This window comes from Tetrao urogallus, assembly GCF_951394365.1.
Source record: "Tetrao urogallus genome assembly, chromosome: 10".
Lineage (NCBI taxonomy): Eukaryota > Metazoa > Chordata > Aves > Galliformes > Phasianidae > Tetrao > Tetrao urogallus.
Window position 1 is genome coordinate 12,137,540 of NC_136823.1, and position 15,103 is coordinate 12,152,642.

A 15,103-nucleotide genomic window follows, 5' to 3' on the forward strand; every position below is an offset into this window, starting at 1 on the left:
CCGTGTCAGGGTTCTCAAGCAACTTAGAGTACCCCTAAACTGTGAGAGTTTAGTAACTTCTCTCCCATTGCAAGAATGGGAATACAGCTAGGAACTAAAAAAAGAAAAAAACACAACAAAAAGCAACAACTACAACAAGAAAACGTGTACAGGGGACACTGGGGGACCTAAGACATATCTGTTTAATGCTAGTTTTTCTGCTGTAAGAGATTGAGCCCATTGACATGGGTGAAGACCACAAGAGACAAGAACCAAGACTAACGTGGGGATGCAGCTCTGCATTTTCCTGTTTTATTCCAAGCATAGAACACATGGTTAGGAGCATTTTCCATGTTTTATATTTTAGTCTTTTAGTCTTCCATGCTCATGCTGCCATGACTTCATGTTCTCAGATTCCCATACAAGAGAAAGTCATTTCTGGATTACTTTAACAAGCTTTTGCATGTTAGCCACTCTGTTCTCAACAATCTTTCTGCAGCTAAGCTTTTTACCATCGTGATTAAAAAATTTAACCTTTCCAATTAGATGTTTCCTGTGCCATTTGCTTCTATTGTCATGTTCTTTTTCATGCATATTATAGCCTGACAAATGCAGCAGAACTTTGCTAATTCAGATTAACGATGGGGAGATCTATTGCAAATTACACTATTTTGTGGATGAGTAAAGTAACTGAACGAGTACAATGAAAAAGCAAAGCACATTTTTTGATACGTTGTTCTTGTTCACTTATTTTGACAACTGTTGTGTAATTTCCTAATAGTTCCTAATGTAATAATTTCTGTTTTGCAGAAATAATGGAGTTGTATGACTTCCATCTTCTAATGAATCACAAAAATAAATATGCTTCTTTGTAAAACACATCCTTTAAATTTCCTTCTCAACTCTACGCTATTAGAGTACTTATGCCCTTACCTGGAAATATGGGAGACAAATATGTTTTACAACTGAATTTTACAGCATGCATGGTAGAGAAGTTCTGGTGTAGCACAAATAAATGTTATAACTACAATCTTTCTTCTGCTGCATCACTTTATAGGTGAGTTTAATCTTAACTGAATATGAGTGGTAGGACGACATGCATCAGCTACTGGCATATTTAATTTTCTTCTGGGGCAGATGAGAATACCTGAATGGCAGTCTAAAAACGGAACAAATCTTTAGTTTTGGTACTTCAGTGTTTGCAAAGTTTATGGTTGTGTGCTAGAACTGTTGATACTATACACAAATTTCATGTGCTGTGATCACGGCAACATTTATGGCAGGAGTAGGTTATGAAAAAGACTGGTACCAGAAACTTTATAAGAAAGTGGGAAAAATAATTTACTTTCTAAAATTAATAGGGAGCAGTCATAAAAGGCAACTACTGCTTGTTCATTTTTTGCTATATGAATATGAATTACTTCCACTGGAGAGATACCTTCACCAAAAAAAGACAAGAAAGTGTTTTTACTTTCTTCTTTTGGGTTGTATTGGAAGGAAGAATGATGACACACCAATCATTCTAATGGAATGGTAGGTTACAATGACAGGACAGCTTGCTTTAGTCAGCCTGCACCATGCCAATGTCAGGTAAGGTCAATGACTATTTATCATCTGCCAATGACTGCAGGCCCTTATCAGCCTGTTATAGAGACAAGGAACTTCCTATCACATCCACAAGAGGCAAAGCTTCAAGGACTTAAACTACAGTACAGTGTGACACTTTTCATAGATAGCACATACATCTAGACAAAAAGCCAGCCTGAACTGCATCATCTATTTCCCATAAACACTTCATAATATCAATGGATGTCGTTAACATTCTAGGAACCAAACCTGTTCCTTGGTTTTAAGCTGGTTCTTTTTAGTTTGTAACAAAACCATGATGGAAATTAAGGTAAAAATGAACATTTCACAGAAGCAGGAGCTGACTTGCAGGTTCTGAATCCTATCCCTTTAGAGCAATGGTAATGCTCTCTTCTCGTAGCAAAACTTACAGAGGTAATAACTGATGTGAACACAGGTCAGAGAATCACAGACAAGTACAAGACACTGGAAAGAGTAGATGGGGATGTGGCAAAATGGCATCTCATAGCTTCATCAGTTTCTTGCAGGATGAAACTCACAGCAGAGCTATAGACAGTGCTTCCAAAGATCATTTTCTTTGACTGAGACACTAATGAACTTCTCCAGACTGCAGTCAGCCTAGGAAAAGCTGTCACTCCACACTTTGGAAGGTTGTTAATGTTGAGCTGTTAATATATGAAACCCACCAGCAATTAATTACAAAAATAATAATTTGTGAATGAAACATGGCTTCATCACTCATTCTATACTTGGATGCTATTGACAAATAAGCTTTCTCATACAATGAAGCCTGTGCTGTATGAGCTGGTCTTGTATTCTTGGCCATAGCCCAAATCAGGCAGATATTTACTATCATCAAACCTCTGTGCCCACAGTTCACTATGGGAATTCATATTTTTTAAACATACAGAACCAAATGTCTGGGTACAACCTAAATAAAGCATTGCCTGTGTAGGTTTTATATAAAATTACTGAAGTAATACAAACTTCCTTAGAAAAGACACCTAACGATGTGCTGAAATATTTATGTCCTGCCCTCGCATGGTTTCTGTGAACAGCTGTTTGAACTTCAGAGGAACAAATTTAATTTGGTAGATTGGGAAGAGCTGAGCAGGATGCCAGCTGAGGAGCTGGTGAGGCAATGCTTATAAAGACAGATCTCAACTTAAAAAAATATCTCTAAAAGATGGAAAATGAGCTTTTATCAGAAATAGATTTTCTGAAGAGCATCTGTAGTTCAGGAAATCTATTCATACAATTAGGCTAAATATCTTTTTTACAGAACAGTTCCTCGCTTTGCAGTTCAGTACTGCTGCAATTCCTCTGTCATATTAACTTCCTTTCAGCATTTCCTTTAATGCAGCTTTCAAATCTACGGCACACAAATATGTTGGAGGACAATGCTGCTGAAATGCTTCCTAAGTAAGCATAGCAGTTTCCAGCCCCTGCTCTGGAGGGAGAAGTAACAGCTAATTAGTTTCCTATCTGAAGGGAAAAGAAGCAGTTATGGGACTCAGCTCGGACCAAGCAGCCAGCCAGCACAGGGAACTGCAGAGCTAAGGCTCGAGACACCGCACGCCTTCTTCTCATCTGGCTCTGTGTCTCTGCAGTCCGTCTGCCTCCTTTCATTCACTGGTTCTGCGCCTTGCATGATTTGGGCATGATCTGTACTGCAGCAGCAATATTCTTGGCGGACTTACGACCTTCACCCAGTGGATCCAATGGAAAATGAGTCTAGCTGGGTCTTTTTATTGACTGTATTTCCATTATCTTCACAGATGCTTTCTTTCCTGGCTTATGTTCTAATGGACAGAAGCTCCTCTTGGACAATAGCTGCTACATGGCTCTCTCAGTTTCCCAGAAAACACCACTGATATGACTCCTAAAGTTACTTCAGACCTGTCACATGCTTTACTGTTCTTTACAACAAACTATTTGTTCTATCAGTAGGTACATAATGTAAATCTCTTTGTACCATGATATTTATCCCACTGATCTACACAGGATACGTCAGATTTTCAGATATTCTCACATTTGCTTTCTTAGCTATCATAGGCTTACAAAGATTGAGGTATTTTCCACTTACCCATACACTACTCGTTAAAATAGGCTTTTAAAAATACCTTAAGTACTAAGTTATAAAATTACCATTAATTTTCTCTCTCTCTCACATACACACCCTCAGTGGAAAACATTACTAAATTTTCCATTATAAATGAAAGTTAACAACGTGAATCATGATATTCCACACACATCTTTTCCAGTTTTTACACCGTGATGCAAACTGACCTCATAATTTTGTCATCTTCCCTATTTACAGCCCAATAATACTTTTCTGGCCGTTCACAAGGGCTGCAGAATTTATGAGGCACTTCCAAGTATTCAGGTACTTTACGAATACTTTGCCCGCATTTCTCAAAAATGACTTCTAGGTAAATTTGTCTGCTGTGTGTACTGGATTAAAACAGATTGAGAACAAAGTTGTAGTTTATACCATTTTGTTTTAGATTTTATTATATGGAAATATAAGTTTTCATTGCTGATCATCTAAACTCAATATGCTGAAATGCTTTATTTTTACAGATACTGGTGCTTCTTCTCTTTTTCAGTATATAAAACATACTGAGTACCAAATTGCTTTATCACATGAATACGAATAACAAAACCTGACTCAACCTATTGGCTGGAAGTAGAAAAGCAGTGCAGCTTGTGCTAAAATGTAGGCTATTCTTATGCCATCAGAATTAGGAAATCAATTCTGGAATAGGAGGCCTGGTCGGTTGCAAGGCACTGGGTAACTTAACTTAACCTGGACTATAGTCAAGTCTCTCCATCCACTCTGTCCACTGTAACAATTAGAAAGGGTGGAGACAGCTCCTTGGGCAAGTAGTATGGAAGGTGGAGAGGTTTTCTAGAACAGTGCTGGCACTTAGGTTTACTTATGAAATGGGACAGGAATCCAGGCTTGTACTTTAACTCCAGTAATATGCTGTGTGTACTAAGAAACATATGGCTGCATGTTGCAATGAGTGATGCATCTGGGTGAACCTGCACAGCAAGTTTCATTGTGTTCACTCCATAACATCTAACAAGAAGATAATAAAAACATGGATGGCAAGTAAAACAAGTGACTGAAAACATCTGTGTGAGGAGAAATGAATATTATGGTGCACAACTGGCTGGTGGTGCACCGTCATAAAATTTCACACTGTTGGTATCCTGAAAAGAAATCGAGCAAGCTTTCTTGCAGTCATAGCCAAAATACCCTCTGCGCATATCCCTCCCAGCACTGCATGCATTGTCCAGCTAAAACTCAGACATGCAAAATCTGTGTTAATCACACCAGCAGAAAAGGAAGCAGGACTGCTTTAAAATTTAAGTTTGCCTCCTGTTCAGGCTGTTCAAGAACTGGCAAAATGATGCTGGGCTTTCACAGGTGCAAGGCAATTCTGAAACAGGACAGTTCAATCTGGTTGTCTGAATGTTCACTGCTTCTCTTTAGCCACCATCTCCCCTTGTCTTGACATCCCCATCTTATCTTACATTAAAGTCACTGGGCTTTTGGTGCTGACTCCAAACAGATAAGACTAAAAACGTGACATCCAAAATACATTGTAGACAGGATTGGTTTGAACCATCCCACAGTGTTATTACCTAGCACCTTGTCCAGGCTGGGTTATCTATTGGAAACTCCTTCCCAAGTAAGTAACATTAAAACCTTTTCTAACAAATGGATTCCCTGACACCTGGAGTCACAGGTGCAATTTTACTTCTGAGCCTACAAAGCAGAGACAGAGAAAGAAACAGGTCAGAGTGTGTAGATGTCAGATGAAGAAGAGTTGCTGAATCACGCGTCAAAGCACGTGGAGGAGCAAGGGCTGTGCTGGTTCCTTTAAATACACAGGGTACATCTCAACCATGCTGAATCCAGCCCCGTATTCTGGGACAATGCAGACTTACTGCAGCCTGTAGACAATGACTAAAAAGAGCAATAGTAAAGCTCTTTGAGAGGAGGCTGCAACCAAAAGGAGATTTAAGATTAAATCAAAGAACGTCACATTTAGTATTCAGAACACTCCGACTGAATTCTTACTGCCTGGGCTATAAATGGAATCTTACCGTGGGTTGGAATGTGAAAGTGGGCTCATTTCTTTCTGATAGTGATGCTCCTGACTGACGGGCTATGGAAAACATAAAATAACAGTGAGAAAATAACTTTGCAAATATTCCTTCAGAACGTTCAAAAGTATGAAAGAGATCCTTTATAAGGATACGCATTTGCAGCTTCCGATATTGGAATTTTATGGTCTTTCGTCTTATCTGTGAAATTTAAAAGGGATATTCAGATCCTAACTGTGCAAGGGTATAACTTAACAGATGATTCTTATCTGGGTGGAAATACATATGAATGAAGGAGTCGACCAAGCAGTCATTTCTCTGCTGTCTGAGTGTGGGGACAGGGCCAGGGCACACAGAGGGAAGCGTGATGATCACTTCTGATTAAAAAATGTCCAAATCTTACAAACAATAGTAATAATGTGCCCCCAAAGCTTTATATTAAATTATTGGGTGCTTATGGCATTAAAACAGCTATTTGCCAGAAACACTGATTTTCATAAACTAATATAAAAATATAAAAATACACCTTGTCTCAAAATGTAGGTAATGTTTGCAGGTAAGACCCCAACACATCACGCAGGGCGTCAGGACAGCTCTAAACAAACCACTGAAGCAAAGGCAGAAATGAGTGAGAATATGAGCATGCATTAAAAATACTTGTACAAATTAGTTAGTGTGATGTTAAATACCAAGTATTATGAAAAGAACTGCATCTTTATCAAAATTAATTAGAAAGAGAATGTTCTCATCGTTTGAAGAAGTGGGGAGAGATGGTATGCTTGGGATGAATGACATTCTAATTACTGCCAAATATAAGTCACTGCCTGGTCATGGATGGTGCAATTCCCAAGTGATGGCTAGTGGAAGACTGTGGATGAGACAGAAGGTAAATTAGTCAGTCTATGAACCAAAATATCTGTCTAAATAATTTTTAGTCTCATTTCATAGTAAAGAATAGTCTGCCTCAGTTTTGCAATTTGACTTGATGTGAATAGATCCCTCCAGGGGCTGTCAAACGGAGCTCTCAGCTGGAATAATTCTGGGTTTAAATATCACTCCTCCTGTCTGTCAGACTTCAGGTCTGTCAGACCATTTCTGTGTAAAGTGTTTCCTTTTCTGAATCATCACAATGGAGGGCAGGAGACCTTCCAAAAACTAAGTGAGAACCTTGAAATTTCAAATGGTTTCTCGTTCAAAATCTATTTGATTGAATTTATATTTAGGCAGTTGCTTGAGAAACAAGTAATTTTAGTGTTCTGTGTGTACCCTGTGCTTGAAAGACACGTCTGAGTGGTGAGCATACCCTGGAGTCTAATGACAGAGCATTACACCACTGTTAGCTTTTAGGGTTCATCAATTAGCAATCTGAGGGAACCTTCATAGGTTGGAGCGGGCTGCCCAGGGAGTGGAGGAGTCACCATCCCTGTTCAAGGACCGTGGAGATGTGGCACTGAGGGACGTGGGCTGTGCTGTGGTGGGGGTGGTTTGATGGTGGACTTGATGGTCTTTGTGGTCTTTTCCAACCTCAACAACGCTATGATTCTACAATTCATTCTCCTTTGCATTTCTGACTGAGAATAAGGGAGCACAGGAAGATATTCTGAACTCTCTTATACGTGATCTTGCTCCAAAATTCCTGTGTTGCATCTAAAGTGATGTCTGATGTTGTCTGGAAACAGCAACCCAAGAAGCTGAATTTCCCTGACAGGGCAGGAAGATCTGACTGGATCTCCAACACAGAGCAAGGCATTAAAGCAGAGTTATTTCCTGAGCCTTCTGACAATTCTTGGATAATTCATTCTTGGATAATTCACATATGTGTAGATATAAACTTCACATTATACTCTGCAGAACATAGAGCTGTCTTGCACGTTGTTGCAAAGCTAACACTGAGCTTCATATATCTTGAAATTTCAGAAAGCATTCAGTCAAATACCATCTTCTTAAAATATTTAGTTCTACATATATTTGTCGTTAATTTGGAGCTCTGCCCTGTGCCCCACTCACTTTTTGCACAGATTCACAGTTCTCCTTTGAAGTAAAATTCATTTCAAAAAAAAGAAGCAGTTTATATTTATAGCTGATAGCTATGCTGGGTAATGTGTAATATTCAAAGCTATTTTATTTCTTTTTGGCTGTCATGGTTTACAGCAGCTGCTAAACAACTTGCATTTCAACAATTTCTCCTGACAGCATCTACTCAGTTCTTGCTAAGCCATCATAGGTTGTAAAATACAGTTTTAGTATATCAGTTTTATAGTTTTTTAAGGACATCTGTTCTAACTGCAGCTTAGCAATATGATGGATCTTTGTGCCTTCACTTCAGAAGCCTGCTGAAATTCATTAGTCAGTAATACATGAAAATTTTCGATGAATCTGGAAATCACACTGATAGAGGCAAGTGATGGAAAAAACAAGCTAACTAAAAATGTGTTTGATTTAGAAAATATTACTCTGATATGTATGTTCACTGCTTAACATGATTATTATATGATTTTTATATGATATGATTTATTTGATATGATTATTATATGATGATTATACACTGCACTGCCTCACAGAACACTGTATGTATTTCAGAATGAAAGAGACACAAAAATCTGCCTTCTGGTGGTGCTGTTGCCACAGATTCAAACAAGGTACAAAAAGGTTCTATAAGATGAACGAAAATTTACAACAAAAAGTACTTTTTGTTATTATCTTGGAAGACCACAAAGTAAATAATACCGATTTAAATAATCAGATACTACCTGGAAACACATGGAAGCATGAAAGGTTAACCGTTACAAGAAGTGCAAACTGTCCCTAATTTCTCAAGCTATGATATGAGGATTCCTCTCTTTCTTTCCTGTACGGCTAAAATCATTTGACAAAGCAACGGTAGATGGCTGCAGATACAAACTTTGCTACAGTTTGTATGTTGGATTTTGGAGGGATTGATCATCTGCAAATTTTCTCGACTCAGCTTGAATGATTGCAGTAGTAAAGATGAGGGGACATAAAAACAAAGACTGAAATCCAGCAGGAACAACATTCAAACATGCTCTAATTGCTCTGGATAGGCTGTATTTCGATCTCTCAGTTATTTAGTCTATCTCTGCACAGAATAATACATTTACTGCACATGTGAATGCTTAGTGTGGGGATTCACTAAAACAGCTATATGAAATGAGCAGACATTTCTAGATTTCCAAGCCAACAGAACTCTACAGCTATGCTAAATTACAACTGAAATGACTAACCTATTTTATCTAAACACTTTTTAAAACTGATGTTATTTGTCTGAAAGCATCCAGAAACTATGAAGGCAGTGAGATGAAAGAGCTCTCTTGGCAATCAGCCTGTGGTTCACTAAGTACTGGAGCAGTACCTTTCATTTTAAAAAATCCTTTAGAATCATCGAATATCCCAGGCTGGAAGAGACCCATAAGGATCATCAATTGCTCCATGCAGGACCACCCCCAAATCAGACCATATGACTGAGAGTGTTGTCCAGACTACAGGACTCCATCTGGGCCCTGTAGGTTCCTGGAGATAATTTGCAGCTAACATTTCAGAGCATTTACCCTACAAGAATTTATACTGGGGCACACAGCAGTGCTTACTCTCCTAACACTGGAGCTGCCTCTGAGAGCTGTGGGCTTTACTTAAGGCACATTCATTATTTATTATTGTTTCACCTGTAATAAAGTAAGAGCTATTTTGCTGCGATATAAATGGGGTGTGAGGTTATCTAGTTTTGCAGCAGCTCCTGCAAATACCTTGCTATAGTTGCTGGAATGCTCTGCCCTGATTTCATACACTCGATGCTCTTCAGTGGACTGTAACAAAAACTCTCCTTATAACAGCACTCTGTCACATAGTGCAGCTGTGAGATTTGGTAGCACTTTGGGCCAGGACAAGTAATGATACAAGGTGTAAAATACAGAAGGATCACACACTAAGTGCTCAGAGCTACTGCAGCTCTTTGACACTGCTCTCCTGCTTCAGTCCTTTAAACAGTTAGCTGTTCAGTAATGAGACTTTATCATTGTAAGAAGCAATTGTTCTCCATTACTCACACTGGAAAGCAATTGCTGGCTGGTATCTATGGGTTTCATTCATTCTGAAGATATTTCCAAGTGCTATATCACACATCTGCAGGCTGTCAGCTGCTACTGACAAGCTGTGCAACCTACGTGATTATTCAGGATTCTAAGAAAGAATATATGCCAGGGCTGCTCTGAAAGTAATGCCTTCTATTTTATTATGTTGGCCTGCAAAGTCAGAGGTGGATGTTGGTAATGCAGCAGCAGAGGCTGAGCTTCCCACCAATATTCTCTTGCATTTTGTTGCTGCGACAGATGGCAGCAGAAGGGCAGGCTGACAGAATAGTATCTGACATGGAAGCACATATGAAGCAAAAGTATGTCAGTGAATTCCTCCATCTGGAAAAAATGGCACCCACTGCTATTGTTCAATGCTTGCAATTGTTTATGGAGACCAAACGATAGGTGTGAGCACAGTGAAAGTTGCACTGTGTTGGCAATATTTTTCCTAGCAATGATGTTATCATAGCAGCTATAAAACACCTGGTGAGAAGGCATGGCTAATCCAGGGAGCACAGGTGCAAGCAATGCCCCCTCAGTGACCAGAGTCCACCCTCATTTAAGGGTAAGCAGCAAAGGGGACAATATTTCTTTTTTGGGATGGTACCCTGCTTGAGTCTCCACCAGTCTTTGGAAAGGGTAAGCTGCTTTCTCCTGTATTGCTTTCTAAACTAAATCATGATTAATAACTTTATAATTAGGCTCCTGTCCTGGAAGAAGGTACTATCACACCTTCCACTGGTGCACGGGTTTTGATTTAACAAATAGTGTTGTGCCCTTGGTATCTGTTGTAGCTTCCATGGAAATAAGTAGGATTTCCATAGTGGTAATATAGAACCTGCTGCAAGTATGTTCTGGTTGTGTATTTTACTTAATGAGTTCTAAGAAACAGCTGGTAAAGATACCTTAGTTTTTGAAACTACTTAAAGAAATGTTAATATTCAAAACCACTGAAATAATAAAAAAAAATAAAAATAAAAATTAGAACTTCAGGGAAAATACTGTAGATTTCGACTTACTGGTGGGAAACAAGAATTCCAGGTTGTTGTATCATCACTGCTTGTACTCATGTTAACATTACAGTTGTCTATCTGTGATGCACTCAACCCATGTGAGGTTCCTGTATCCTTCAATTCTTCACTTTGTTGCCTCTTCATGCTAGCCAGCATCTGCAGTTCGGATGCACTCAGTCTGCTTGACTGGTAGTTCCTCCAGTCATACTCCTGTGAAACAAAATAGAGAAGTCAACAATATGGAGAGGATCATGGAACAGAACACATGAATGAAATGAATGCCTCTGGGGAATCTTAAAGAAGCTGCAATGCTAGAAGGGAATCAAAATGTTTAGTAGAATAGATTAGTTAACACATTTCTGCTCAGCTATGAAGACCAGGCATGCGTTGTTACAGGAAGGAGAGCACAGCACTGTTAGTGACCCTGGGTTGAGTTCAGCATATTTGGTGAAGTTGCTGTTCCAGTGTAATAAAAACATGATTATTATTGTTATTATTCTAAAAGTTTGAAAATCCCGCAGCTAAAATTGCTTAAACATTTGATACAGGTCTTGAAATAAACTTAATCATACAGTTATCGTAGTATCATAAACACCATCAACATAACGGTTAGTTATTTGTGAAACACAGCATAGAATTTATCTGGAAAGCTACATATCAGCACTAAATTTTAAAGACTACTGTAGTAATTTGCTAGTGTATACATATTAAAAAGTAATGACAATAGTAGCATTTATTTTAGGCTCAGTGGTTGAATGGCTCAGTGCATGAGCTCCACGATTAGCTCAGCTGTTACCCTTTTTTTACCTCTGGTTTTTGAGCTCCACGCTTTATTCCTGAGTCCTGTGATTATTATTACTACTTTTAATTCCAAAATAATACCTGACATTTTTTTTCTAGACCTTTCTACACGTAAGTTAATAGTTCAGCTACTATTACTCCCTTGCTTACTATGCACCGAGCTTGCTATTTTCTGTGTGGAAAGCCTGCCTCGCTTTGGCACATCAGTATTCTGCTAGATCTACAGCTGCTAAAATTGTCATAGATCTTACTGAATACGTTGACTTTCTGTTAATTTTCCCACGCAGAAACCTTCTGTAATTCATTTATTTAATTACAATAAGAGAGGCTTTTCCTTATTTTTCTTACCTCATATGGATCTGTTGGCATGCAATCCTTAAAACAAAGGAATGAACTGGCACCATGCAGAATAAATGCACTAGGAACTGAAAGGACATTTTGCTCATCCTCTCTCTAATAAAGACAAAACGTTCCCTGACTCTGATCTTGTTTCTTATGCCAATGAAGAAAGATGCACAGATCTTTAGATTTTGTTTTTTACGAAAGAATTCCTGACACTTGACTGACTTCTTGGCCAAACTCAAGCGGTCAGTCTGTTCACGCTTCTTGCAATGGTCTCACTCTTGAAGTACCGTACTCAGAAATAAGAACTATCAGCAAAGCTTTCAATCTATAATATTCTCTACAACAAACTCCTTGTATTACAAAAGAATAGCTGGGACTGTGTGTTCTGCAGCCACTGACCACTACAGAAAAGCCTCTTCACACATTTTTCCTGATCATGGATGATTTTCAAAGAGGGAATTTGAAAATTGAATTTGACAAATTTACTTTGAAATGTAGAAGAAACTTCTGATGTAAAAAGTAATTTTTTGTGATACTTGTAAATTTGTCTAAAATGAATATTTCATTTAGTAATTAAAAGCTTATCTTGTCTTTTTGCTTATCTTCCCCTTGTGATGATAAAAAGACATTTTTATTAAACTCTCAAATCCTTTGCTAGATTGACAAAACTTGTTTAAATTTATATCTATTTTTCATACGTGACATTTGCATTCTTATAGACTCGAATGCTTTATTCAGGATTGTTTAATGTAGTTACACGTGCGGAAAGTTTAATTGCCAGCTCTCTACGTGGTTGCAATATTACCCAGAGGGCTGCACTTCTTTCTTAATTAAAAATATTTGAGCTTAATAATAGAGAACTCTATTAAAACATGAATAAAACATTGCAAGCAACTAGGTCCTTAAAATGTATTAAGCAGTTAGCAAATTGATTGCACTAAGAGTTGGTTAAACATTTGTTACTTTACCAGTCCTCTGCTTGAACAGATTAGAAGAGACTACTTCTATGTGAACACTCACTCCAATACCCATTTGTAAAAACTATTGTCTTGTATTTAATTCCTAAAACAAAGAACAGTGTTTTAAAATGGAAACAAATAATTTCATGCCCCCAGCCAACGAAATTCTCCAGTGCTACCTCATGCAGTTAGCAATATTTTTCATTGATGTCTTTGGCTTCTGTCACTAATTTTGTTAACTTCCTAACCAATGAAAAATACTAACCTAGGAACTATGTCCTGTAGGACAAAGAGTACCTTGTGCTTGGATGGCTGCTCGTATCCAGAAGTTCACAACGTTGTCTTAAGGTCTCAATAATACTTACTTTCACCTACATTATAGTATTTAATTCCCACTTTTGTTTCCTTCACAAAGGAATCCTGTCTCAAGACTCTTCACAGGAAAACATGTTCTGTTCTTACAAAATCTGCTAAGCAACCTGCACAGTATAGGAGGAGGTTCTTAGAACCCTTGGAGACTCAGAGGATGATGATACATAAAGCACAACACTTACACTAGTACTGGAGAGACTAAATTCATTTAAGAAACAAAACAAAACAAAAAAAAACCACTGAAGTATCAGTGGCATGGCAATATCTGCATGTTAATACCAATGGTAGACTGAAAACTTGAACATATGCTTATGGTATGTTCAAGTTTTTATCAAACTTGAACAGATGCTCATCTTCAATGTGTTGCCCAGTTTGAACTGCTTTTGTTGGAACAGGCTGCCCAGGGAGTTGTGGAGTCAGCTCCAGTCCTTCCCTGGAGCTTTTCAGGAGATGTGTAGATGTTCCACCAAGGAACATCACTAAGTGAGCAGGATAAGGTGGTACTCAAAATGACTTTTTTCTTTCTAACACATAATTTCCAAAATGCAAGTTGCTGAAATACATCTATTGGTATCTATGAACCTCTGTGTTTTCTGACAGGATTGATTTATACGCAACAAAAAGTAGAAAACCAACCTTCAACAGACTGCGCTTGGTAAAGACTGTTATGATGAAGCCAGAATGTATCTGGATGAAAGATGTACTGTTTCTCATTTCAGGCAGTTGGTTGTATCTAATACAGCTTCTCTAAACAATCAAATTTAATTTCAAAGTAAAAACCACTTACGCAAGTCTGTGTTGTCACACACAAATTTTCTCTTGAGACTTTCTTGAAGGAGTTTTTGCTGACTGATGACTTCATTTGACCAGAAACTCCCTCAGATTTTTCAATTTTTTCAGACGCATCTGGAATGACTTTAAAGAATTCGGTTTTACTTCCAGTTGGAGAAAGAGAAAAAGTAGGCTTTAAGGTTCTCTGATTGCTGACGGGTTCTGTCTTTTGCCCAGCAGAACTCTGTGGTTTTGACACCATGCTTTCCTCGAGGTTTTGTTTGCTGCATCCCATGTTCTTCCAGTTTTTATTTCTCTGTGATATCCTCTTTAATGTGTTGTCTTTAAAAACTACTGAATCAGGCGTTCCTTGGCTGCTGCTGCTGATCTCAAGGTTCTCAGTACTCTGGATGAAGTCGCTGTTGTTGTCCTAAATTCAGGGAACAAAGTGAGTGATTTCCCCCTTGCTGTCACACAATGCTGTTTTGCACAAAATATTTGACCTCAAGATTATAAAATGGCTCTTCAATTTCTACTGCTTAATTTCAAATTGAAAAAGATTCTGAGAACCATCTGCTCTTCCTGGCAACAACCCTGAGTACCCACAAGCACTTCTCCATCTTAAGAGAACCACGGGAGAGAGGGAGAGGGAGACAGGATTATGCTTCTCAAAACATTAGCCCAGGTTTAGCATTCTGGTAACCTCTTAAACCTACATGTTATAGAATAATCAATTTCAAGAACATTTATAACAGATGTAAAGCAGAAACCAAGCAAGAAGTCCATGATAACAGTAACTTTCCATCGAATTACTAGTATTCTGTATTTTCACATTGCATCCACAACTTAAAAATACAAGGATTAATTCTGGCTGAGATCACTTTACTCATCTCTGGATGATAGCTGAGTATCACTGAAGAATTCTGGTGGTTAGTTTATTATCCTTACATTCACACTCAACAGTGTCTCTGCGAAACCTCCCATTAATTGTGTGTCATGTTCTCTCATGCTACATCTCAACAATTAACAGCAAATCCAGGCATATGGGAAATAAACACCAGACTTGCTC

General features: G+C 38.3%; 1 protein-coding gene across 1 annotated transcript in view; it reads right to left on the minus strand.

The window, feature by feature from the left end:
- The window catches only part of CFAP20DC (CFAP20 domain containing), a gene marked incomplete at both ends in the record, with an annotated part of 56,488 nt that overhangs the window by 9,977 nt on the left and 31,408 nt on the right, over positions 1 to 15,103 (minus strand). The window contains 3 exons of the mRNA XM_079540484.1: positions 5,686 to 5,747; positions 10,793 to 10,996; positions 14,051 to 14,464. Of these exons, the coding sequence (XP_079396610.1) occupies positions 5,686 to 5,747; positions 10,793 to 10,996; positions 14,051 to 14,464 (680 nt within the window). The remainder of the gene's footprint in view (positions 1 to 5,685; positions 5,748 to 10,792; positions 10,997 to 14,050; positions 14,465 to 15,103) is intronic.